Source organism: Thrips palmi, unplaced genomic scaffold (assembly GCF_012932325.1).
Source record: "Thrips palmi isolate BJ-2018 unplaced genomic scaffold, TpBJ-2018v1 HiC_scaffold_6, whole genome shotgun sequence".
NCBI classification, from domain to species: Eukaryota; Metazoa; Arthropoda; class Insecta; order Thysanoptera; family Thripidae; genus Thrips; species Thrips palmi.
The window spans coordinates 165,913-191,172 of record NW_023144633.1 but is presented as its reverse complement, the minus strand read 5'-3'; the positions used below and the strand labels follow the sequence as shown (position 1 = coordinate 191,172).

At 61.8% G+C, this 25,260-nt stretch overlaps 1 protein-coding gene across 1 annotated transcript in view; it reads left to right on the top strand.

Annotated features, from left to right (window-relative positions):
- LOC117652085 overlaps positions 1-25,260 on the top strand; it is a 76,075-nt gene that overhangs the window by 30,309 nt on the left and 20,506 nt on the right. The window contains exon 4 of the mRNA XM_034396745.1: positions 17,627-17,737. Coding sequence (XP_034252636.1) covers positions 17,627-17,737 — 111 coding nt within the window. The remainder of the gene's footprint in view (positions 1-17,626; positions 17,738-25,260) is intronic.

The following is a 25,260-nucleotide window of genomic DNA, read 5'->3' as shown; positions in this document are numbered from 1 at the left end:
CGTCCTGTAACCGAGTCCTCCGCACCCTCTTGTTGGCTTCCGAGCGGCTGCTGGTTAAAAGTGGAGGCCGCCGTTGCCCGCAGTCTTACCCTGTGAGGCGTTTTTCCCGCGGGCTGTTTCCAGTGGCCGCGCACCGCCGCTCTGGCCGGTCAAATTATTCGCTGCAGACAGAAATCGAGCAGCGAGAGAGCGCGGCCTGCAGTGTGCCGCCGCATTCCAGTGTGGGTTCGGGCCGGCGGCGCGAAAAAGAAGAAGGAGGAGGAGTGCAGTGGGAAATGGGGCGACCGAGGCAGCAAGGCACTTCGCCTTTTTGGCAAACAGTTCCCACCGCATCCGTTCGCCAATTATTGGCGTGATGGCTGTGCCAATAACGCGTGCGCGGCGCTCTGGAGTCCGACCTGGCCGTCGTCTGTCTCTCTCGCACCCCCACGGGGCGCCCCGCGAGTGCGAGAGAGAGCCTCAGAGCGGCTGTTCCGAGGCGGCACACTGGTTGTACAATCTGAGGGACTATTGAATCAGGGGCGGTGGCGGCGATGGTGTTGGGGCGGATGAGGCTCCGGGCGCCCCGCCCCGCCCCGCCCCGCCCCGCCCCGCCCCGCCCCAAGTGACTGTCGGGGCCCTGCAGCCCGTAATGCGTTTCCGCCGGAAGATAAAAGCCCGCAGCCGGGCGATTCCGAAGAGCGCTTTCGTCGCTCTGTCTCTCTCGCACTCGCGGAGTGCTCCTTGTGGGTGCGAGAGAGACAGACGCTGCTTCACCGGGCGGGGGCGCAAGCGGCAGGCTGGGCAAGTTGAAGGCAGGCCGAGCGCCGTGCGGGGTAGGCAGCCCTCGGCCGGCGCGCGCTCGCCCGTTCGGCGGGTGGCCTAGCCGGCTGCTGTGCAGGCTGCAGACCGGCACACTGCCACCGCGCGGCGATGCTGCGCTCGCTCCCCGCCGCACAGTGGGCCAGAAGATCCGCGCAGGCGGCCAAAACTCTAGACGCGTTTTGAGCTCCAGAGTCGCTAAATGGGATTCGAACCGGGCGTGTGACCCCACCAATGGATTGCTCTCCGCACGAGGAATCCATTGGTGGGGTCACACGATCGGTTCGAGCCCTGTTTAGCGACTCTGGAGCTCAAAACGCGTCTGGAGTTTCGGCCGCCTCCACCGGTCTTCTGGCTCACTGTGCGCCTAGCGCTAGGGGTGAGTTTGCCGCGGGGCGGCGCGCTGAGCCCCCGGCGGTCTGGCGGCGGCGCGGCGCGCGGCTGCCGAGGGGCTGGCTGGTGCCGAGCAGGGGAGGCAGCAGACAGTCATTTTTCGCTCCGTTGTTTTGAGGTGGATTGGGGCGCCGCGGAGCCTCCCCCGCGACGGGCACGACGGGGAGGTGCAGGGGCCTCCACTGCCGCGCCACTGCAGGGAGGTGCATCATGATGAGGCGAGGGCGCAACTGGCCGTGAAGGAGATCCAGCCCTTCTTGTTGTCGGCGGCGAACGGCCTGGCGCATGCGTGCGGGGCGTGGCGGGGCGCCGTGAGGGGTGGCCGCCCCGCCACGCCCCGCCCCGTGACGACAAGCGGGCGGCCTCTCGGGGCGTGCCTGGCCAGGGCGTGGTGGGCCGCCCCGCCGAGGGCCCTACTGGGCCCCACGGAGCCATCCCATTCGAACCGAGGTGCTTTGTTTCAGTCGCCCGGCAGGGCAGGGCATGGCAGGGCCCTGGGTGGCACGGCACGGCTCGGCAGCCCCTTGCCCGCTCTCCCGGCCCCGAGTTTGAGCGCGCTGCTCAATTTTTAATGAACTTTGACGGCCCGGATAGGGACGCGGATTAGCCCGGCCCTGTTTTTGTTTTCGCTTTTCCTGTTTTTCCGTGAGGTAATTCGGCTGCAAAAGTCGTTTGGCGTCGCCGCCTGGCTGAGCGCGATGTCTCGAAGTCATCTCGAACCTGCGATGGAAAGGGTCGCCCTGGATCAAAAACGCGCGTTATTGCGCTAACTTTTGCACCGTATAAATTCCGTTTGAGACGCGCGATGTACTTGTGGGGACGCGTTGTGACTGTCTCTCTCTCTCGCTCTCCCTGCCGCCTGGGGCGGCTGCGCGACACCAAGCCGGCGGCACAGCGGCGCCGGGCTTTCTTATAAATGCCTCTTTGGAAGTTCGCGCCGCGCTGCGCGTCGCGCGATGCGTGCGGTTCCAGATGTTGCTTTATGTATTTGTGCGTCGCATTTGCCTACCTTATTGCTCGCGCACGTACGCCACCTTGTGTGTGTGTGTGAGCGAGCCTGCCCGCTCAGGTCTTATCGTATGCATTGCCTCCTTTCGGGATTAATGGCTTTAGTTTCCGCGTGTCTTATGATTTGCATAGCCGAGCGCGCCGTGCCGTGCCGTGCCGCGCCGCGGCGGCGAATGCCGCTAGCGGGGGAAGCTGGCTGCTCGCGGCACGTCCCTACAACGTCCCGCGCGACGCGCGGACTTACCTTCCCGCTGCTGAATAATCGAGTTTGGGAGGCCGGAGTCCCGATAGCGATCCGAGTCGTGTCGTTGTAGTGTAGGTACCGCGTCGTCGTCGTCCTCGTCGTGCCCGAGGCGAGCGGAACCGCCGTGACGGGCCCTGCGAATAGGCTAAGCGGCGTGCTGCCGCCGCCGTGTCGCCGCCGCCCTGTTCTGCCAATAATCGTTTAGCCTTGAATTTTTTAGTGCAGATGATACCTTTATACACTCTAAACAAAACCTTCCATTCCATCCAGGGCAAAAAGTTTCTTTTTCGCGCCCAAAAACACGAAAAAGTCTCGGGCGGCGGTGGGATTCGAACCCGTGACTTGCGACGTCTCTTTTTTCTTTCGTAGCCTATCTTTGTGTTTGTCCGCGGCCTGCTTTCGGCGCATTCACACCGCGGTACCCGCCGCCGCGTGCGCCGTGCCCATCCATCCTGACCCCCCCCCCCTCTTTCTTTCTTTCTTTCTTTCTCTCTCTCTCTCTCTCTCTCTCTCTCTCTCTCTCTCTCTCTCTCTCTCTCTCTCTCTCTCTCTCTCTCTCTCTCCCACCCCCGCGGGGCCGACGACGCCGATTAAGCCGTCGCACAGTGTGAAAATGTAAATGGGCAAGATTAGAAAGGGCGGTATGTTCCCGATAAAGGCACCCCGCCCTGGCCCAGCCCGGCCTTGGAGGACTGGCGGAGGACTTTGCCGCCTCAGGTTGACGGCCAGCCACTGCCAGTGCAGTGCCGGCCCGTGCCGGCGCCTGTATTGCAGTGCAGTGCACTCTTGCTGGAGCACAATTAGAATTCCCTCCGCCACCTGCCACACCACTGTGCGATAGTCATACCGGGATTGTTGTTAATTTATTTCGAAGTACCGGGCCGACTGGCGGGTTTATTACTCGCGCGATGCAACTCGGCGATTGCGGTGCTATTGGGATGCACGCTAGCGAGGCGTTGGACTGCCTGCAGTTTGGTTCCGACAGCCGTTTTCGTCCCCGTGTCTCGCTGGGCACTCCCACCCACAACAGCGCGGCGCGAGTCTTTGACTGGGGCCGGAGCACTTTGGGCAGGCCGACCTTCGCTCTGTCTCTCTCGCACCCCTGCCGTACCGTGCGGGACGCCGCCGTGAGTGCGACAGAGATGGACAGAGGGCGACACGCTTCGGACAGTGTGTGCGGCGGGGTCTTTAGCACGGTCAACACGGCGTGTGTGTCGGCGACTTCAAGCCCTTCCAGCCGGCCGCTCTGTCTCTCTCGCACCTCTGCGGGACGCCCCATGAGTGCGAGAGAGACAGAGCGACGAAAACGGCTCTGGGAATCGGTCTGCCGGCACACCGTGTCCTGCGGGCCCTGCGTACAGTGCGCACCCTGCTTGCATGCATATGAATGAACTGTCCTCGTTTGTCAGGATTGTCGAAGCGTGAGCGTCGGGGGCGTCACTGTGGCGTCGCTCCGCTGTGGCGTCGGCGTCGGCGTCGGCGTCGGCGCCGCGGCGACCAGAGATAGACAAAGAATGCTAAAAGGCAGGGCGACCCGGCAACCCCACGCGACGCATCGCCCGCGGCCGCCTCCACCCTTTGGCATGAAAAGCGGGCCATTTAGCGCCCTACGCTCCTTCTCTCTCTCTCTCTCTCTCTCTTCTCTCTCTCTCTCTCTCTCTCTCTCTCTCTCTCCTTCCTCCCTAATTTTCATGTAAATGGAGATAAACTTTCCCTCGGTTTTTTCTTTGCCCCCTCTTCCTCTCTCTCCCCTGCCGATGCCGTCCCTCCCTAATCCAATCCTTTTCCTGCCGGCGACTAAATTAAAAATCGAGACGCGACAATCGGGCGAGTTTTGGAACTTGCTGCGGTGGTCGCTTCCTGGCCTACCTGCGCGGTTTTGCTGCCAGGTGAGGGAGTCTGGCCGGCGGGGATGTACTCGTCCAAGGCTTGCTGGCAGTGTCGCCGGTTTTAAGAGTGTAAGCAAGTGGTGTGTGGCGGTGCAGCGCGGCGCAGCGCGGTGCATAGGGAACACTCACGCACAAAAGGTGATGACGAGGCTGCGACTGCGCGGGTGGCCCAGGGCCTTTTCGGGTCTCTCTCTCTCTCTCTCTCTCTTCCTCTCTCCGTCCTCGTCGCTCTGCCTGTCTCCCTCCTGCCTCACGGCTACACGGCTCACTCAGGTCGTCGGCCGGGCTGAAGGCACCAAGCCGACGGCGGGTCTGGTTCAGTTACGCCGTTGTGTGTGGCGGCGGGTGGCGTGGCGCGGCACCGAATATTTGGGGCCCGCTCGGTCAATCATGCCCACTCACTCGCTCATTTGCGTTCGATTCACCGCGCCCCTCCCCCCCCCTCCTCTCTCTCTCTCTCTCTCTCTCTCTCTCTCTCTCTCTCTCTCTCTCTCTCTCTCTCTCTCTCGCTCCGATATGCCTCCGATTCGACCCCCCGATCTCCATGCCGCCGGCAAACGACCAAAGTCGTCTATCCCCCCACCCCAAGCCCCCCGAAATAAAAATAATAGACGGCAAATAATTAATTCGGCGGGTAAATTGCTTTCATTTCGGTTTGAAAACTGGCCGGGATTCAACTTGTTTTCGTAGCCCTTCTTTTCTTTTCTTTTTGCTGTGTGGCGCCGCTTGCTGCCGGCTGTCCGCGAAATTAGTTTCGGGCCGCGGGGAAGGTGATTTAATGCATGTTATGTCGTGCGGTCTTTTGACCTCAAAAGGAAGTGTTTGGGACCGCGCGCGTGTGTGCCCGCTGCGTCAGTGCTAGAGAGAGAGAGAGAGAGAGAGAGAGAGAGAGAGAGAGAGAGAGAGAGAAGGGGAAGGGAGAGAGGGGTCACACCTGTACCAGCTGAGGCGCCGGCGCGCCCCGCCCCACTAGCAGGACGTTGGCAGAATGTTAATGTGAGTGCGTGAAGCCACACCTGCCGTGGCCCCCTGGCCTGGCCAGGTCGGCCCGTGCAACAGCTTAAGGGCGTTAAGGGCGACCGTCGGCAGGTGGCGGAAGGTGGAGGGCCGTGGAGGGTACTTGCCGATACGGGGCAACTGGATCCCCTGTCCGGAGTGCACTCGCGCCAACAGGCCCGGAAAGCCGTTTGCTCTCGCACGCGCGACTTGGACATTCTTTTGCGCAGGTGGCTCCACAGTCATTAAAGTGAATTATTTTTCATAAATAGTACCAGTTGAAAACCGTTTTACAATGTTCCGGAACGTAGCACGGTAAAAACGATCCCTGGTTTTTTTCTAGGAATTCTCAACCCCGGATCCGGACCCCCGGACCCGGACCCTTGGATCCGGATCCAGTGGTCCGGATCCGGGGGTCCGGATCCGAGTCTCCGGATCCGAGGGTCCGGATCCGAGGGCCCGGATCCGAGGGTCCGGATCCGAGGGCCCGGATCTGGGGCAGTCCGGATCCGGGGATCCGGATCCGGGGGTCCGGATCCGAGACTCCGGATCCGGACCCCTTGACCCCGGGCCCCCGGATCCGAACCCTCGGACCCGGACCCCGGATCCGGCCCCTCCGATCCGGACCCCCGGATCCGGACCACCGGATCCGGAACTCCAGGTCTGGACCCCCGGACCCCGGGGCCCCGGGTCCGTGGGTCCGGATCCGGGGTTCCAGATCCGAGGGGCCGGATCCGGGGGTCCGGATCCGAGGGGCCGGATCCGGAAGTCCGGATCCGAGGGTTCGGATCCGGGGGCCCGGGGTCCGGGGGTCCGGACCTGAAGTTCCGGATCCGGTGGTCCGGACCCCTAGATCCGGATCCCCGTACATCCGGATCCGGACCCGAGGGCCCGGATCCGGGGGTCCGGGGGTCCGGATCCGGAGATCCAGATCAGGTGGTCCGGATCCGGGGGTCCGGATCCGAGACTCCGGAACCGGACCCCTTGACCCCGGGCCCCCGGATCCGAACCCTCGGATCCGGACCCCCGGATCCGGGCCCCCGGATCCGGCCCCTCGGATCTGGAACCCCGGATCCGGACCCCCGGGGCCCCGGTCCGTGGGTCCGGATCCGGGGTTCCAGATCCGAGGGTCCGGATCCGGGGGTCCGGATCCAGGGTTCCAGATCCGAGGGGCCGGATCCGGGGTCCGGATCCGAGGGTTCGGATCCGAGGGCCCGGGGTCCGGGGGTCCGGATCCGGAGTTCCGGATCCGGGGTCCGGACCCCTAGATCCGGATCCCCGGACCTCCGGATCCGGACCCCTTTGTCCCCGGCCCCCGGATCCGAACCCACGGATCCGGGGGTCCGGATCCGGGGTTCCAGATCCGAGGGGCCGGATCCGGGGGTCCGGATCCGAGGGTCCGGACCCGAGGGCCCGGATCCGGGGGTCCGGATCCGGAGATCCAGATCAGGTGGTCCGGATCCGGGGGTCCGGATCCGAGACTCCGGAACCGGACCCCTTGACCCCGGGCCCCCGGATCCGAACCCTTGGATCCGGACCCCCGGATCCGGGCCCCCGGATCCGGCCCCTCGGATCTGGAACCCCGGATCCGGACCCCCGGATCCGGACCCCCGGACCCGGGGCCCCGGGTCCGTGGGTCCGGATCCGGGGTTCCAGATCCGAGGGTCCGGATCCGGGGTCCGGATCCAGGGTTCCAGATCCGAGGGGCCGGATCCGGGGGTCCGGATCCGAGGGTTCGGATCCGAGGGCCCGGGGTCCGGGGGTCCGGATCCGGAGTTCCTGATCCGGGGGTCCGGACCCCTAGATCCGGATCCCCGGACCTCCGGATCCGGACCCCTTTGTCCCCGGGCCCCCGGATCCGAACCCACGGATCCGGGGGTCCGGATCCGGGGTTCCAGATCCGAGGGGCCGGATCCGGGGGTCCGGATCCGAGGGTTCGGATCCGGGGTCCCGGGGTCAAGGGGTCCGGATCCGGAGTCTCGGATCCGGACCCCCGGATCCGGACCACCGGATCTGGATCTCCGGATCCGGACCCCCGATCCGGGCCCTCGGATCCGGACCCTCGGATCCGGATCCGAGGGCCCGGATCCGGGGGTCCGGATCCGAGGGTTCGGATCCGGGGGTCCGGATCCGAGGGGCCGGATCCGGGGGTCCGGATCCGAGGGTTCGGATCCGGGGGCCCGGGGTCCGGGGGTCCGGACCTGGAGTTCCGGATCCGGTGGCCCGGATCCGGGGGTCCGGATCCGAGGGCCCGGATCCGGGGGTCCGGATCCGGAGGTACGGGGATCCGGATCTAGGGGTCCGGACCCCCGGATCCGGACCACCGGATCAGGAACTCCGGATCCGGAACTCCGGATCCGGACCCCCGGACCCCGGGCCCCCGGATCCGAACCCTCGGATCCGGACCAGGCTACCTGGGATCAGGAACCGTTTCACCATGTGCTATGCTTTTCTTACAAGAGATTTTTTTTTAAAGGCGCTTTTTTCTGATTTGTCCGAGAATCGATCCTAAACCCTCCGATTGCGAAGATAGCGCGCTGGCCATGCCAAACTGCCAAGTCAGCCGCGCGTTGTCAGTCGCGCATTCAAGTTAACGACGGCCCATCCCATCAGCTAACGGAATTTTCATTCGCCTCCCTTTTCTTTTCCTCTCCCTTTTCCTCCCCGCGGCCTCGGCCTTTCCGGTACTGTCCCTATCGCAGTCAAACTTTACGGCCGAGTTTGAATCCGCGGAAGGGATTTGGGGGCAAATGTTTAAATACTTGGCGGCCTAAATGCTGATTATGGCTCCGCTTCTGGCTTGGCTCCGCGCGCAGCGGAGGGCCAGGCCTTTGCTGTTAGGCTTATGCTGTTAGGTCTTTGCGGTTAGGCCTGTGCCGTTAGGTCTTTGCTGTTAGGTCTTTGCTGTTAGGTCTATGTTAGTCCTTCTCCCTGGGTGGCGTGCATGCGGTGCCGTGGGCGCGTTGCCCTGCAGCTTTTAACGCGCGGAAACAGGTGCAGAGGAAGAAAGAAGAAAGCAGGAAGGGATGGATGTAGCGGTGCAGTGGCTAGCGAGGCCCACACTCCGCTCTGCACGCGTTCCGAGTGATTTCGGCTGCATGTGGGGCGTGCAGGGGCTTCCGGCGAGGGCGGGGGGGGGGGAGGATGATAGAGTTATAAGAGCATGCATCTCTCCCCCTCCCCCTCCCCCCACACACACACAACACCAGGAAAGGATAGCAGTTTATTTGCTGCAGTTTTCTAGTGCGTTTTTGAGTCTAAAATGCTTGTTCGATTCAAAATGGTGTTGGCAGTGTGGAAATTCGAACTATAGCACATGTGTCCCTTCGACTTCCCCCGCGTTTGGCTTCGCGGCCCCTCCCACCACATTGCTAGGGCCAGCTGGTGAGCCTAATTTGAGTGGGCTTGGTTTCGAAACGCGAGTCCCTATGGCAGTGTGCTCGCTCATGTCTCATATCGACACAATTGGCTGTCCATGGGCATTCGCGTTCGATTTATCGAGATATCGGAGGTGGGCTCCAGCGGGGCCCCAGCATCCCACACGCCCCCTTGATGCCCTTCGGTTTTTATTCCGGCACTGCACTGGAATGGATCATTAATCAGCCGCAGGTACTTTTGAGGCTGCCTTTGGCCTGCCTTTGGCCTGCCTGCAGCCTGCCTGCAGCGCGCCCGTCCCCTCGCTGGCACTCACACACACTCGCACACACTCGCGGGAGCAAAGTCCACCTCTCGTCAGCCTACTACTGTTAGACGTGGCCCGTCCAGTCCTTTGCCCTCTCTCTCTCTCTCTCTCTCTCTCTCCCTCTCACCATTCCACCTCCACCTGGTGGGCCTCTTTTTTTTCGAGTCTCTATCTCCGTCTCCCTCTTGCGGCTTGTGCAACTCATCATCCTCCACAGGACCTCTCTATCATGACGTATACTTTCCCTCTTGACACGCCTCATCGTGTGTGTGTGTGTGTGTGTGTGTGTGATGAGAACGTCTCGCATAGGCCCCCGAATCAAGAAGCTCACGTGCGTGCAGTTTAGCGTGCGTGAGTGTTCTTGCGTCTGGTTGTGCACGTGCTCGCAGTGTAACTTTCATTTCCTCGCCTTGTTGTTGTTGTTGTTTGTTTGTGTGTGTGTGTGTGTGTGTGGTTTTGTTTGTCGGCACACACGGCCTTGCATATTACGGCGTGGCAACGCATAACAGCAGACTGTTTTAAAATTTTGGGACACTTGAGGAATGTCTTTGCCGCCTCCCTCCTCTTCTTTTCCTTCTCTCTCTCTCTCTCTCTCTCTCTCTCTCTCTCTCTCTCTCTCTCTCCTACTGCTGTACTGCTGTACTGCCGGGGCGGGGATGGCCACCTCTCTCTCTCTCTCTCTCTCTCTCTCTCTCTCTCTCTCTCTCTCTCTCTCTCCCTTTTTTCTGGTCGGTCTCTAAGTCTGGCGCGCCCCTCGCCGCCTTTGGCTATCCGGAATTAATTACTTTAGGGCGGCCATAAATAATGATTGATGGCAATCTCTGGATGCGGTCGTGTTGTTGATCGCGGGGACTCGCGCTGATCGTGCCGGAAACTGGGTCCGTCCGTTCGAGAGGATCTCGCCCTGCAGTCGTCGCTCTGTCTCTCTCGCACCCGTGGGGCGTTCCGTACAGGTGCGAGAGAGACCGTCGCCATCAGTCTGCTAGGTCACTGCTATGAAGAGCTCGCGCACGCGCGGCGCTGCGATGAAGTTTGGGGCCGCCGCCGCTGTAAAACGTGTTTGCGTTTCGGATTTGGAGCGTAGTGTTGCACTGTGTTGCGCTGCAAAGCCAAATAAGTCTCTTAGTGTCCGTGGCCCGATGGAAAGTGGTGGGGGAAGGGGCGACATTGGCAAATATTTAACGGCAGGGGAGGGGGGATTTCAATCATCATCCCGTTGGTCCGTTCCCAGTGCGCTGCACTGCAAACACTCGAGGCGTCCATGCAGTGCCGCCGGACGGACGGACGGACAGACAGACCGACACACCGTGCAGGAGGACCATACAGGATCGAGGAGGGATCAGGGATCACGGTGTAGGAGAAGGAGAGGGGCCGCGTGGATGAAAAGTTTGGCTGCGGCGGCGCCTGCGACGGGGCGCCTTGCAAAGGAGGAGGCGGAAGGGGGAAATATTGGACGCGTTTTCCCGCGCTCAGGCCGAAGCCGAGCCGAAGCCGAGCCGAAGCCGAGGAGAAGCGCAGCGCAGCAGAGCGGGGTCAAAAGTTTAATGGCGACGATTACTCGTGGACCGCCGCGGTCCGCAGCGCTGATCCCATCCAACCCGCGGCCTCGGCCTCGGCGGCCTCGGGCCAACGGGCACATCCCTTATCCGTGATCCCTGTCCTACGGGAACGCGCGGGAACCGCCGCCGGATCGGCCGGCCGCGCGGGCAGACGGACGGACAAGCTGACGGACGGACAGACATAGAGGGCCGAGGAGGTATTCAAAGGTCCTCCATCCTGGAGCACTCTTAGGCCGTTTTGGGCGAATCCTTTTTCCGCCACGACTAAGCGGCGAGGGGTGAGCGTGCACCACGAGGGTGCACTGCCGCAGCCGGCCCGCTCCGTCGCTCTGTCTCTCTCGCACCCCGACGGGACGCCCCGCGAGTGCGAGAGAGACAGCGCGTTGCATTGTAATGAGTGCTGCATCATCCCTGCGCCTCGCCGCGCTGCGCCGCGCCTGCCCCGAGGGACGTCCTGAGTGTGTCCTGCTGGTGCTGGCCAAGCTGGCCGTCCTGCCTGCGCAGTGCAGCCTACCTCCCCCTGTCTGGCCTTTACGACGGTCCATCAAAAAGTTGGGGCATGTTTATGTGCCACATGGGCGTTCTCTCTCTCTCTCTCTCTCTCTCTCTCTCTCTCTCTCTCTCTCTCTCTCTCTCTCTCTCTCTCTCTCTCTCTCTCTCTCTCTCTCTCTTTCTCGCTCTCTCTCTCTCTCTGCTCGCCAAAAAGCCACACAGGCGTTGGCTAACCAAACCGGGCAATCTACCTCAAACCTTTTTTTTGTTTCTTTTACGGTGTGCCATTGCGATGATGCGTCGCAGATCGTTGCAGCATCGTCTTTAACCCCTTTAGCGTCCCTGAAGGTTCGTGCCAGCCCGCCGCACGGCCTCGGCCCCGTTAAATCAACGCTGGGCGAGGCGGGGCCTCTAATAAATTAAAGTTTCATATTTCTATCAGGGTCCTGCCGCGGGCCGCGCGGATCCGGGAGGGCCTGCCGGCCGGGCCTGTCTTCCCCCACGCTTGGCGTCGCTTGGCGTCGCTTGGCTGCGAGGCAGGGGCAGCATTCTCTAGGCAGGACCAAATTAAGGGCCATTCGGAAACCACGTAACGTCGCTTGGTCTCTCTCTCATACATGAGGAACGCAGTATGGAAAAAGTACAAAAACTATCTGGTCACCAATTTGCCTGGCTATAGTTTTGGACAACGGACATCAAAAGTACATAACCGTTTAGTGGTGTGTACGTACACTTGGATTAGCAGTGGCGTGGCTTCGTCGACGTACCACTTAATGACGTCGGCCCGTCATCGCTCACTTTACCTTTCGCGCTAATCTGCGTCTACTCGCTCCGTCTCGCTCGCACCTCCACTGCAGCAGGGGCGATGCGTTCGGTCGTCAGGGCGCGGTGGGCTGGTCGTTGACCCACATTCGCGTAGGTGCGCGCGCGCGTGTGTGCGTGTGTGTGTGCGTGCGTGTGTGCGCGTTCGTATGTGTGCGGTTGTGGTTGAGGTCCTTCATTAAATTTAGTCGAGTCTGTAATGATATGGAGTCAGGAAAACGGAAAGAGCAGAGAGGAGCAGGTTAGAGAAAACTCCAGGGAGAGGGGGAGGGGAGGAGGGGGAATTGTAATGACGGCCCACTTTTATCATTAGAAGCGCGTGATAATTTTGGCCCTGCCGTGTCGTGTGTCCCGCAGCCTACACTGCCATTCATTGTCATTAGGACTCGTAATATTCGAACACAAAAAAAAATCTGATGAAAAAAATGACACTGCTCTAGTTTTTTTTTCTCACACGCGGCGTGGTGCGAGAGAGAGCAGAGCACAGCCCGGAATCGGCCGTCCGCGGCGGCAATGAATATCTCTCTCGGCCTGCATTCTCCATTCACCGCCTTCACCGCTCGGCCGGGCGCGCTGCCGGCCGCTGGCGCGCTCTGGCCGCCCTGGCGGCCGGAGGCGGAACTAGCGCCGACCTGGCGAGGAACTGGCAGAGTGCATCTTGGGTAACGAGGCTCGTCCGGGTGGGCACCGACGCGGTGCTGCTGCTGCTCAAGTAGGCCGCACCGTGTGTAGGGGGCGTTTGTCACGTGTTGTCGGGCGGCCTATCTCGGCGGCGCGGCCGGGACGCGTGTTTGGGGAGCGTGGACGTTTCGGCTCGATAGTGTGCGCGCCTCGCCGCGCGGTCCCGCAGTCCGCGGCCGCGACGTCGCGACGCACTAAGCACGCGGTTTTATGAGTCACCCACATAAATTTGTCGAGGGGGGGGGCTGACAAAGGGGTGGGTGTCAGCACTGTGTCAGTCCGCTGGCGGCTGACTCACAGGGGTGTGCGTCAAGGGTGGCCCGCCGTGGGGGAGCCCTCCAGGCGGGTGCAGCGGGCGTGTCGCCCTGTCTCTCTCGCTCGTGGGCCGTCCCGCCAGGGTGCGAGAGGGACAGAGCGACAGAGCCTGCTGCCGCAGGCTGCCGCGCCCTGACCCACCGCACCGCGGCACCGCAACGGACGGACGCCAGTTTGACGGCGATGTTTTCGTTTCGATGCAACTCCGCGAGGAATCGATTCGATGCCTCGACTCCTTCGGGACGCGGCCTTCCCCTGCACTGCGAGGGGAAGTGACGAGGAAGAGGGCTTGCTTGCCGTCCGCCACGGCGCCGCCGCCAAAACGGCGCCAAAACGGCGCCAAAACGGCGCCAAAACGGCGTCCTGGAGAGCAGGGGGCCGCCGGCCGGCACGCCGGTGGTTTTCCCCGCCTTGACTCCAGCAGACTGTTTCCGAGAGTCGTTCTCGTCGCTCTGTCTCTCTCGCACCTTAACGGGACGCCCCGTGAGTGCGAGAGAGACAGAGCGACGAAGACGACTCTCGGAATCAGTCTGCCGACTCCGGCAAAGTTATGAAGGGCGTCCCGGTGGCGGCGTCGCGACGCTCAAACGGCGTCGTCGTCGTCATGTATCGTCCGACGAGGCGTCGCCGGAAGCGCCGTTTGGGGAACTTTGTCCATTCTGCGAGCGAAGGCGCTATCGGGGCCACTTTTGCTGAGTGATTCACAATAACGCCTGCCACACGCACTCTCCCTCTCTCTCTCTGTCCCTCTCTGTCCCTCCCTCCCTCTCCCCTCTCATCCGCCCCTCTCTGTCTCTCTTCCTCACAGAGCTGCGGCTCCTTGCCTTGGCGGAGGTGGGGCCGTGCTTTTCGGCCCCGTCGCTCTGTCTCTCTCGCACCCCTACGGGACGCCCCATGAGTGCGAGAGAGACAGGGCGGCGAAAGCGGCGGCGTGCATGGCTGTGCATGCCGGTCGGGCTGGTCGGGCTGGTCGGCCTGGTGGATCGTGAATCAGCGACTTGCAGTCCGTTTCCTTCCTTCCCGTACTTTTACACCCGCCTTCCATCATGCCCGCCCACCGCCCGCCTCGCCTGCCCACTTTGCTCCGCCGCCATATACAAAAAATTGGGAAAGAAATGGCAAAACGGGGGCAACCCCTCCACTTCGCTTTGGGAAACAGGGGGCGACCCCCGAACTCCCTTTCCTCTTCCAGAAAAGGAGCCACCCTGTTCGCAGTGTACCGCGCCACAGCACTGGGTCGCCTTACTCGCAGTCTCGCAGCGACCAGTCGGCTTATTGCCACGCGGGTGTTTGATTGACACCCCTGGACACCCCCCCCCCCCCTTCCCCCCTCCCCATCCCCGCGCAACCAAAGCCTCCCCCACTGATTTTGAGTCCTTGCCAACTTTGCCTACGCCGCACCCCTACTCCAGCCACCCTCGCCGGACACACACACACACACACAGACGCAGCGGGTTTTCCTCGTTGGGAATCGATCTAGTCGATTGGTGCATTGTCCTGGGCGCGTGCTGTGTTTGGCCAAATTTCGGACGATGCGTGCGGCAGAGCATCTGTTGTCTCGAATCAAATCGAGCCCTCTGTCTGTCTGTCTATCTGTCTGTCCGTCCGTCCGCCCGGCCGCCGCGTAGTGTTGTGGCGTGGTGCGTGTAGTTTGGACCCCGCCACGCACGACACACGCGCTGGAATTTTGGTAATGAACCGCTCGGAAATTAAATTCAAATTCCTGGCGCGCGGGCATCGGGGGCATTGGAGGCATTCCGGCCGCGGCAGTGCAGTGTGTTGGAAACGCCTGACTGCGTCGGACACTGTGAGTACTGTGGAGTACACTGGGGAAAACATTAAACGACCAGTCGCGACACGCAAGATTCGGGCCGTGCCGATGGTCGTGGGTTCGAATCCCGCTGTTTCACTCTTTTTTTTACCGGCCGACACTGCAAAGAAAATATACTAGTGGACTTTGCATTGTGAAAGGAAGCTTCTTGGCTAGCCGAATTCGAGCGTCTCGGAGGCGAACGCGCCCCGTCCCGCGGATGCGTAGCGCGAGGGGCGGAGGCGGCCAAGATATCCGGTAGGCATAAATAAAAATGGCGTTATTCCGACCGGCCGGTCAAATCTCATCCCGCCGCCCAGAAATATGAGAATTCAGATTTTACGATGAAGGGCCCGGAGGACCGAAGGGTCAGCCCTAGCCCAGGGCAGCCCCTTTGCCGCCTGGGGGTGGCTGGACTGCTGGGGCTGAGCGGGGCGTCCCGTCGGTCCCTCTCTCTCGCACCCTCGCTGGACGTGGGAGAGAGAGAGAGAGAGAGAGAGAGAGAGAGAGAGAGAGAGAGAGAGAGAGAGAGGGGGGGGGGGCCATCCCCGCCCCGGCAGTACAGCAGTACAGCCGGTGGGGGCCGTACCGTATCAGCGCGAATGCTTGATGAAGCGAGGACAGAGCCTCATGGAGCAGAAGACCTGTGCCGTGCCTCCCTCCCTCTCCCCTCGCACTACTTGGGTCCCTGAACTGCGCGGGCGGCGTGGCGCGGGGCTGGAGGCTGGCGGCCCCACTGCAGGTGGGGAGGGAGCCGATCCTGCCGGTCCAACAGTGTCGCTCTGTCTCTCTCGCACTCGCGGGGCGCGCCGCAGGGGGTGCGAGAGAGACAGCGCGCCGCGAGACTCACAAGCACAAGACGTCCGCGCGGCTTCTGTCTCAGTGAACCCGCGGCCATGTTCATGTCGACGGTATTATTGGACCGCTGTTGCTGCTGCCCTGTATGGCTTGCTAATGGATGCTGCAAACGTGATGAATTATTCACGCTCGCGTCGCGCGCGTGCTCCGTCTCTCTCTCTCTCTCTCTCTCTCTCTCTCTCTCTCTCTCTCTCTCTCTCTCTCTCTCTCTCTCTCTCTCTCTCTCTCTCTCTCTCTCTCTCTCTCTCTCGCTGTCGACGGCGCGCCAGAGAGAGACGGGCGAAGTCACGTGGCCGGAGTATCAGTCTTCGTTAAAGTTTGCGTTGTTGGAGCCGCCCGGTGCAGCGCGCTGACTAGCTGCTTTGTCGCCGACGTCGCCGCTCTGTCTCTCTCGCTCTCTTGGGGTGTGCCGCACCGGTGCGAGAGAGACAGAGCGAATGAGGCTGCTGTGCGAGGCGCGCATTAAAACGGGAGACTGATTCCGTTTCAAAAAGGTCGCCGATTTTATCGTCTTTTGGTTGCCATGGCAACCCCGCCTGTGCAGTGTGCGTGCGAAGGGAAGGGCCCGGTTCCCTTCGGGTCCTTCGTCAATCGTGTTCTCGCGAAAATCCTGAAATATTGAAATCGCGTTTGGGTCGTCACGGTCACGGTGTGCGTCGGCAGCTTGCCTTCCCTCCGCACGCGCGTCCTGGAGGACTCGGCGCCACCTTGGTCACGTGACCCCCGGCGACCCCGCCTCCCCCTCCCCTCCCTTCGCTTCCAGCCGCTCCCAGCTCCAGCGCGAGACTGATCGGGTCGCAAGCCGAGTGAAGATTATTTCGTCATAAAACGGCGCCGCTGCGCTCGGCTGGGCTCGACTCTCTCTCTCTCCCTCTCTCTCTTTCTCTCTAGTGTATCTGTCTTTCTCTCTCCGTCTCTCTCTCTCCCCGGCCTGGCGGTGCCTGGCATGGCCGCGCACTGCGAGGCGCACTGCCTCTTGCGGCTGCACTGTCAAAACCAGCGGCTGGAAATCATTTTCCACAGCCTGGCAGCTTCTTCCACTGCAAAAAGTTCTGTAGTTTGGCTCGGAGAAAGTTCGGAAAATGGGGTGCGGAAAAAAATGTAAGAACCTTACTTACTTTTTCCTTACCAGTGATCCTTCGCGTTGCCTACTTCCAGGCGGTTGTGTGACTGCCCGGAGCCCCATGGTCCTCTCCCTCCTCTTGGATGAGGTCGACGAGATGCCGACGTCGGCGTGGCCCGTCGCCGTCGTCGCTCTGTCTCTCTCGCAACTGTGGGACGCCCCATGAGTGCGAGAGAGACAGTCTCGGAGTCAGTGTGCCGGTTGCCGAGTCTCCTCATCCCCGACGTGGATCACAGAGACGCTTTAAACACGGACGATGATGTCTGGGGGCAGCCCCCCTCCCCTCCCCCAGCCCCAAAATGGAAGCGGTGACTCCGGGCCGCCCTGCCCGCCCTGCTCGCCCTGCTCCGGGCGCGCGGACTGAGGGGGCCCAGACAGAGGGGATTATGGGCCCGGCAGCCAGCGGGCCACTTCCGCACAGAGCACTCTCCCTCTCTCACTCGCACCCTTACGGGACGCCCCGTGAGTGCGAGAGAGACAGAGCGACGAAAGCGCCGCTCGAAGGCGCTTGTTCTATTCACTTTTACTCCTCCGTTTGTGAGGGCCTAAGGCCCGCCAGCCGGCCCAGGCGGGGTGCGGCGGCGCCACCACAGATGCAGCAGTTTGGGCTGCCTGGCGCCAGGGCGGGGCGGGGCGGGGCGGGGCGGGGCGGGGCGGGGCGCACTGCGGCCTCCACCACTCATCCGGCCCGCATCGGGATTAGGCGTGTCTCGCAGTGGCGTGCCCTCCGCCGGCCTCGTCGAGCGGCAACACGCCGACAAGCCGACACGGCGAGTCCAAAGGAGACAGCAGCTCTTTATTTCACAACTCACCCTCCGAAAGCGCACCCCTTTCCAGTGATTATTTTGGAAAATTTTGAAATTTTGTCAGCTTGAGTCGCACGAGTGTGACAGAGACAGAGCGACGGAGGTGACGACTCTGACATGACTGAGGCAAACTTTGTGTGGTTGCAGGAGGGCCTGGAGCTGCGCGTGCTGGAGCTGGAGGCCCTGCTGGAGGCGGAGCGGCGGTGCTGCGCGCGGGAGCGCTCCGCAGTGCAGCGGCTGCAGCGGCAGCTGGGCAAGGTGAGTACGAGTCCGCGAAGCCGAGCCTGCACTCCACAGTGGGCCAGAAGACCGGAGGAGGCGGTCAAAAACTCTAGACGCGTTTCGAGCTCCAGAGTCGCTAAACAGGACTCGAACCGAACGTGTGACCCCACCAATGGATTCCTCGTTCGAAGAGCAATGCATTAGTGGGGTCACACGTTCGGTTCGAGTCCTGTTTAGCGACTCTGGAGCTCGCCTCTGTGCACAGCGCGGAGCGAGGAGCGCCGTGGAGGCAGGCCGCCCGCCCGCAGCCACGCACGCGCGGTGGCGCGGTGGCCTGCGCGCCGGGCGCACAGGGGCCTTCCGCCCGCCCAGCTCTCTCTCTCTCTCTCTCTCTCTCTCTCTCTCTCTCTCTCTCTCTCTCTCTCTCTCTCTCTCTCTCTCTCTCTGTCTCTCTCTCTCTCTCTCTCTCTCTCTCTCTCGCTGCGCCTTGTGAACCCTTCGGACCCTTCGCCCTTCGGAGCCAAGCGGGCCGCGGAAATGAAGGGCCGGCCCTTTGAATACCGCGGTATTAACTGAAAATAAGGAAACGGCGGCCGGGGGAATTACAATCAGGCAGCAGCGCGAGGCAGCGCCAATCAGGCGGCCGGTCGCTTCCCGCGCCTCCCTCCCCTCCGATCCGTTTCTTTTAATGAGGGAAGCTGCGTCGCAAGGGAGTAAATTTTGAAAACAATAAGGTTGGAAAAAAAGAGGAAGTCAAGTCGCAGCCGTTTTCAAATTTAGTCCCCATCCCGATTCACCAAAATTTTAAATAAGAACATATTTTTTAGTCTCGTGTGTAGGTGTGTGTGTTTTTTGGTGTGTGTGTGTGTGTGTGTGTGTGTGTGTGTGTGTGTGTGTGTTTGCTCGGTGCGCTCCGTTTGCGACGACACAATTAAAAACCGTCGGCGTGCCGTGTCCGACTCCGACTCTGACACAGTGGACTCCGCGCGCTTTTAATTTCGCAGCGCCACACCTTGTGACATTCTTCGCTCCTTTTTATTATTTTGAGTCTTTTCTCTTCTTTTTTTTCCGCGGGGGCGGCGCTTTATTGGAGGCCTTATTTTTTTTTGTTGCAACTTTCTTGTGTTTTTTTTTTTGTTGCTGTTGTTTTTTTTTTTTTTTGTAACGGCTCCTTGGCGACTTCCCGCTGATATCCTCCAGGAATGCCTGCATCACATCGAGCGGACAATGCCGTCCTTTTCCTGCTTTGAGACCGGCCTCCTAATTAGAAACGACACCGTCGAAAAAAAAAGAAAACAGCCGTAGTGCTGTGATTTTAATTTTTAAAAAATTTCTTGATTTTTTTTTATTTAAACAATGATTTTGGCTAGTTGAAGCGGCGGCGGCAACAGCCGTTCCGAATCGCTTCCCACAGTGTGCCGCGGCGTGCCGATGGGGCCGTGCCGGCCGTTCCGCGCAGATGCCGAGTGCCGCGGCAAACGCTCCGAAAAGGTGGAGCCCCGGAGTGACGATTTGTGGGGGACGGGCCAAAGGGGTGAGCCCGAGATTTAATAACACTGGGAAATGAGAAGTTGCCTAAACGCTCCGCCACCGCATAATCTTGTCGGAATCAAATTGGATTTATTCCGGGCCGAATATAAAAAGTTATGGAAGTGTTTGCGGCAAAGTGGGATATTTACAGCGCCTGCAGCGCCCCGTGCACTGTAAGTGCACTGACGGCGCTCGTCTGGAGGAAAAGTGAAGTGCGCTGCACTGGAAGATATGGCGGCTGGAGCCTGGAGTCTGCTGGAGTGGCGGGCCTAGGCCCACGGCCTACGGGTGCAGAAGTTACCCGCGCCCCAGCGGCCTATCTTCTTTTTGCCCTTTTCTCTTTCCAGTCGATTTTGTTCACCCTCCGCGGTCCTTCACTGTGAAAAAAAAAACAGTTAAGCCAATGAAACTATTTAGTTTTCGTCGTTTTGACGGAGTGTTGCTTTAGAGAGTGGCTGCGGCGCGTCCGTCTCTCTCTCTCTCTCTCTCTCTCTCTCTCTCTCTCTCTCTCTCTCTCTCTCTCTCTCTCTCTCTCTCTCTCTCTCTCACTCCCAGCGGCGTCCCGCGGCCCCGCGTGGGTGCGAGAGAGACGGAGCATCAGGCGCCGCTGCCAATATGCACGAGTGCCGTTGCATATCAGGATGGGCTGCTGCTCGGGGGCGGTCGGCTTCGCAGGCGTAAACCCCGCAGACTTTCCTTCATGGGCGCCTGCTCTCTTTCGCTCTCGCGCGTGCGGGTGGTGAGAGAGAGAGAGAGGGGGGGGAGCTGCGTTCCTCATGTATTGAAAAGTGTCCTCAAGTGAAGCAGGGCCAGGCAGGCGGGGCGCGTGGAGTAGGTGCCGGATCGATGCCTCTCCACCCCTTGGCTTGGCTTGGCACCAGGTGCCGTCGCGCCGCCCCTGCGGACCGATTCCGAGAGTCGTTTTCGTCGCTCTGTCTCTCTCGCACTCGTGGGGCGTCGCGTGCAGGTGCGAGAGAGACGGAGCGACGGAAACGACCCTCGGAATCAGTCCGCAGGGCTGCCTGCAGGCTTGGCCGGAGGGCCCTGTTTATAAGCAGACGACGCGGGCGGACGAACAGACGGACAGACAGACAGACAGACAGACAGACGGTCGCAGCGCCGTGCCGTCACTCGGAGTGCTGTGGGTTACCGTTCCCTTCGCGTTTCCGCGCTGCTGTTGGGACCGAAATACATATCTGGGCGGGGCGGGGCGTGGCAAATGTGGGGCCAACTTGGGCACTAATCGTTCATTACGCGCTGCGCCTGCGCCTCACCCCGCCCCACCCCGCCCCGCCCCGCCCCGCCCCGCCACGGCCACGACGGCGGGGGCTGCGACCCGCTGAGTTGCCTGTAATTAGGGTTGCCTGCCTGTCTGTCCACCTGTCTGTCTGTCTGCCCGTCCGCTCCCCGCGGTGGTCTATCTCTGTCCGACGTGTCAGCACGTATGGACGCGGCATCCGTCACCAGCTGCGCGGCCGCGCCGCGGGTACCTTCCCAAACAAAACAATCTCGTAAAAAACAAGAGGTAAAAATAAAATGGGGGAAAGTGTGGCGGTCGAAAAAGAGGGTGTTTGAACCCTGGACCTTGCGGCTGGCAGAGAGACGGGCGCACAGTGGGCCAGAAGAACGTCGGAGGCGGCCAAAACTCTAGACGCGTTTTGAGCTGCAGAGTCGCTCAACAGGACTCGAACCGAACGTGTGACCCCATCAATGGATTCCTCGTTCGGCGAGCAATCCATTGGTGGGGTCACACGTTCGGGTTGAGTCCCATTTAGCGACTCTGGAGCTCAAAACCCGTCCTAGATTTTGCCCGCCTCCACCGGTCTTCTGGCCCACTGTGGGTGAGACCGTTTTCCACGCGTTGGACAAGGAGGGGGAGTGGCGGGGGCCGGCCGGCCAGCGGGGCGGAGAGCTGGAAAATAGACAGAGAGGGGGAGAGCAAGTGATTGATTGCGGAGGAGAGTTGCCTGACTTGAAATAACACGAAAGCCGTGGTAATTGAGTGCGTTGTTGATTTTGGGCCGTGCGTGTACACTGTACACAGGCTGCAGTGTAGTGGCGGTCCTTGGCCTGTACTGTGTGCGCCACTGTATGCACAGCGCACTGCGTTGACCTGTGCAATCTGCTGCTGGATCCGGGCTGCAGGGTTGTTTGGCCGCTGGAGCCGCTGGAGCCAGTCCAAGGCGTGTCCGAGGTATCTCACAGTGAAGGGTTAATGGGGCGTGGTGGCTCGGTCCGCCCCAGACTCCAGCAGAGCCGCTGTCTGGGACGGCTGCCTCTCCAGCCTCGTCCAGCAGCCTCCAGCCTCCAGGCCAGGGATCTCCGGCCTGGAGCTCAGAACGGGCCTTGAGTTTTGGCCGCCTCATGGCCGCCTCCACCGGTCTTCTGGCCCACTGTGCCGCGCCAGCCTCACGCCTAATTTACGATCGACGCGGTCCTCGGAGGCGGGCGATAGCGAATTACACCCTGGCTTGCGTCCTCCAACACTCCAGCCAAGCCTCCAGCCTTGCAGTGGCGTGGCGGGGCGCTGCGGAGCTTGTCCAGGCCGCCGCCTCCAAGACAATGACGAGGAGCTCGGCTCCGAAGGCTCCGGGCCCCAGCCTCTGGCCTCCTTGGCCGGCCGGCCACCCGGCCCGCTAAATCTCCCCCTCTTTAGGGCGCAAACTGTCTGGGCTGCCCGGACTCGACGCCCCCCCCCCTTTCCCCCAGTCCGCGGGTTGAAAGCCCCCTCCCTCTCCGCGCACCGCCGGACGCGCGAACGCTGTTTGTCTCGGCGAGATTTGGGACTCGACCTGGCGTCCGCGGCCACAAAGCAGAGGTCCTGTCGACTGTCGGCCACCTCCACCGGTCTTCTGGCCCACTGTGCGTGGTGGGGTTGGTGGGACGCTGCTGCCAAGGCGACGCCAAGGCGGAGCCACACTCCGATCATCTCGGCGGCTATCTTGTTTCTCTGTCTGGCCTGTCTGGCGCGTCGTCGAGGGGGCGGCGGGGCTTGGCCGGGGCGGCGTCGCGACGTCGGGGACCTCCCCGTCGTCGTCGGGGACCTCCCCGTCGTCGTCGGGGACCTCGACGGCTCATTCTTCACCTGACGAATGACCCGGCGCTGCCGCTTCATCCCCTTGGAGTGCACCACGCACGCCGCGCTCGGCGCGCTCGGCGGCAGCGGTCCGGGCCGCAATCCCGGAGCAAGCGAGCGAGCGATCAGGGCCCACCATTTCTCCGCCTTTTTTTCCTATCCCTGCTCCTTCTCCTTCTCCCCCTTTCGATGCGTTGTTATCGTAACGAGCCGCCGAGTGGCTTAGCGACAGCCAGAGCCCACCCATCATCCATCCACCAGACCGATTCCGAGAGTCGCTCTGTCCCTCTCGCACTCATGGGGCGTCCCGTACGAGTGCGAGAGAGCCAGAGCGACGAAAACGACTCTCGGAATCAGTCTAGGGCGTCCACATGTCCGCCCAGGCGGCCACCCTATCGGCCTATCGGACAGGATGCAGGACGCTCGGTGGTGTTTGGCGCACACCACATTTACCTCGCGATGCGATAAGCCAGCAAATGGCAGGACAAGTGAAACGGAACAAATAATGCGGGTCCGCGATTAGAGCGGCGACCCCGGGTTCGAATCCCGGTCTTTTCCGCCTTTTTTCTGTTGCCGTGTAGCAGGCGGCCCAGGCTGGCGACAACATCTCATAATCGACGGATATCGTCCGCCAAACTTGCAGTTTTCGGTGTGGACCTTATGAGTATTCATAAGGCTGCGTCAGCTGTCTCCTCCCAGCACCCCCTTTCCCTTTGCCCTGTCGCTGGCGCCAGTGCGGGCGGGCAGGGGTTGGGGGGGGGGGGGCTGCAGGCTCTCTCTCTCTCGCTCGCCTTCATGTGTCATCCGACTCCGGGGCAGCAGCGCATAGCCAGCCCTCCTGTCGGCCCTTCCAGTGGCGGGGTAGGGCGAGGCAGCCAGGGGCGGAGCCGAAGGGCGGTGCCAGGGGCAGCAATCGCCTTTCTCTGTCAATCGCAATTCTTTTAACCCCCCACCCCTTTACCCAACGGGGACCACACTGGGATAAGTAAAAGTGCGCAACCGCAACATTTTTCAGCTGTTACGTCAAACTAAGTAGACCACGAAGCGGGGTTCTACGCTTAGAGCTTCGCCTTAATTTTCCCAGTGGAGTTCGTCTCGTCACCGACGTGGCAATTCGATTCGGCACTTTGGTCGGCTCTGGTCCTGCCCGGGGTCGTCCTCCACCTCCGCCAGCTCACTGAGAGTCGTTTTCGTCGCTCTGTCCCTCTCGCACTCATGGGGCGTCCCGTGTAGGTGCGAGAGAGACAGAGCGACGAAAACGACTCTCAGTGTGCAGGGCGTCACGGCCCCACTATCTCGATCCGAATCCATTCCATTGGCCTTACCCCTTTCGGCCTTTCAGCGCGCGGCCCACAGTCCGGGCGCCACCGCATGGACCTCGTATCTCGCCCAATGTTTCACGAGGACCATTCCATTTATTCACTGGCCGCCCGTTTAAAGCGGATTTATCGGACCAAATCTGCCCGTTAGCCGCGCCTTTACTAAGACCGCACTCCGTGCGTGTGTGTGCGTGCGTGTGTGTGTGTGTGTGCGTGCGTGCGTGTGTGTGTGTGTGTGTGTGTGTGTGTGTGTAGGGGGCGCTATTTTCTGAGGCCTAAAGAAAGAAGGGTAAGGATTCGTAACACCCCCACCTCTCGAGAGAGACAGCGCGACGAAAACGACTCTCGGAATCAGTCCGCTGGCGCCGCGGAACTGGGGCGCAATCTGGAAGTTGTTGGTGAAGATCCCGGAAGCAGTGGCGGTGACGGCGGCGACGGCGGCGACGCGGACCGGTGTCGACTGTCGTCTCGCAGCGCAGCGGCGCAGCGCGACTAACTTTGGGTCCGCGTTCCACGCCCCGCCTTGTCACGTGGCGCGCCGTTTCGCGTCGCTCTGTCTCTCTCGCACCCATACGGGACGCCCCATGAGTGCGAGAGAGACGGAGCGACGAAAGCGACTCTCGGAATGAGTCTGCTGTTGGCACCGAGTTGGTGCAACGCGAGCCGCCGAGTCCGGGAGTCCGGGCGAGTGGCGGGGCACCGAGGATGTGCAGATAACGAAAACACTGGAAGGGCCCTGCACCGGGCCGAGAGAGAGAGAGAGAGAGAGAGTAGCAGGGGTTGGTTCAACTGCGCGGTCGACAGGGACGCCGGTGACTCGGTTTCCGGAGGAAAAGGGGTAGGGCGCACAGAGACAGAGAAAGGGACGACGGGTCGGGCCGGAACCCGGAACCCGCCCGAGGAAGGGCGTGGGTTCGAATACCGACCGGTGGTGCGGTTTTGGCCGGTTTTGGCCCTGTCGCGGTTCGGCTAGCCTCGTAGAGACCCGCGCCGGCACGGCTAGCCTCGCGCAGGGTGACGACTCTAGACTTTGCATGCTAATGTCCCGAGGCCATCTTATTTAAGGGCCTGGGCCGCCTGGGGAGGTGGTGCAGCCGCCCGTGGGAGATAAGGTCAAGTCGGCAGTGTCTGAATGAACGGAGGGTGGCGCCACACACCACACACACACACACACACACACACGCCGCCGCCACAGTGGAGGTACCCTTAAAGGGTTGGGGTACACCGGGGTACAGTTATGCGCTGCGCGGCGATGATAGCAGGGGCGTGTCTGTCGTCCCCGGCGGCCGGCGGGGGAGGGCGGCGCGTGGTGCTACACTGGGAGGGACCCGTCGGAAGTACAGTCGGGGCAGGGAGACGAGTCGCGGAGTGCCGCCGGTGTGTCAGTCAGGTACAGTCCGGTGCGAAAGCGTCGGCGAGCGTCGGCGTCGCGGCGCATCAAGGACGGCGCTGTGTTGCGCGCGCTCCCCTCGACGCTTTAAAGCCCGTGGGGTGTGGCCGGCCGGTCTAGCCCGCCCCGCCCCGCCCCGCCCCGCCACGCCCCGCCCCGCCACGCCACGCCCCGGGCTGCACCGCAGGGAGGGTGGCGGACGCCAGCCCCGCTGCGGTTTGGCGGGGCTTCCCGCCACGCCCCG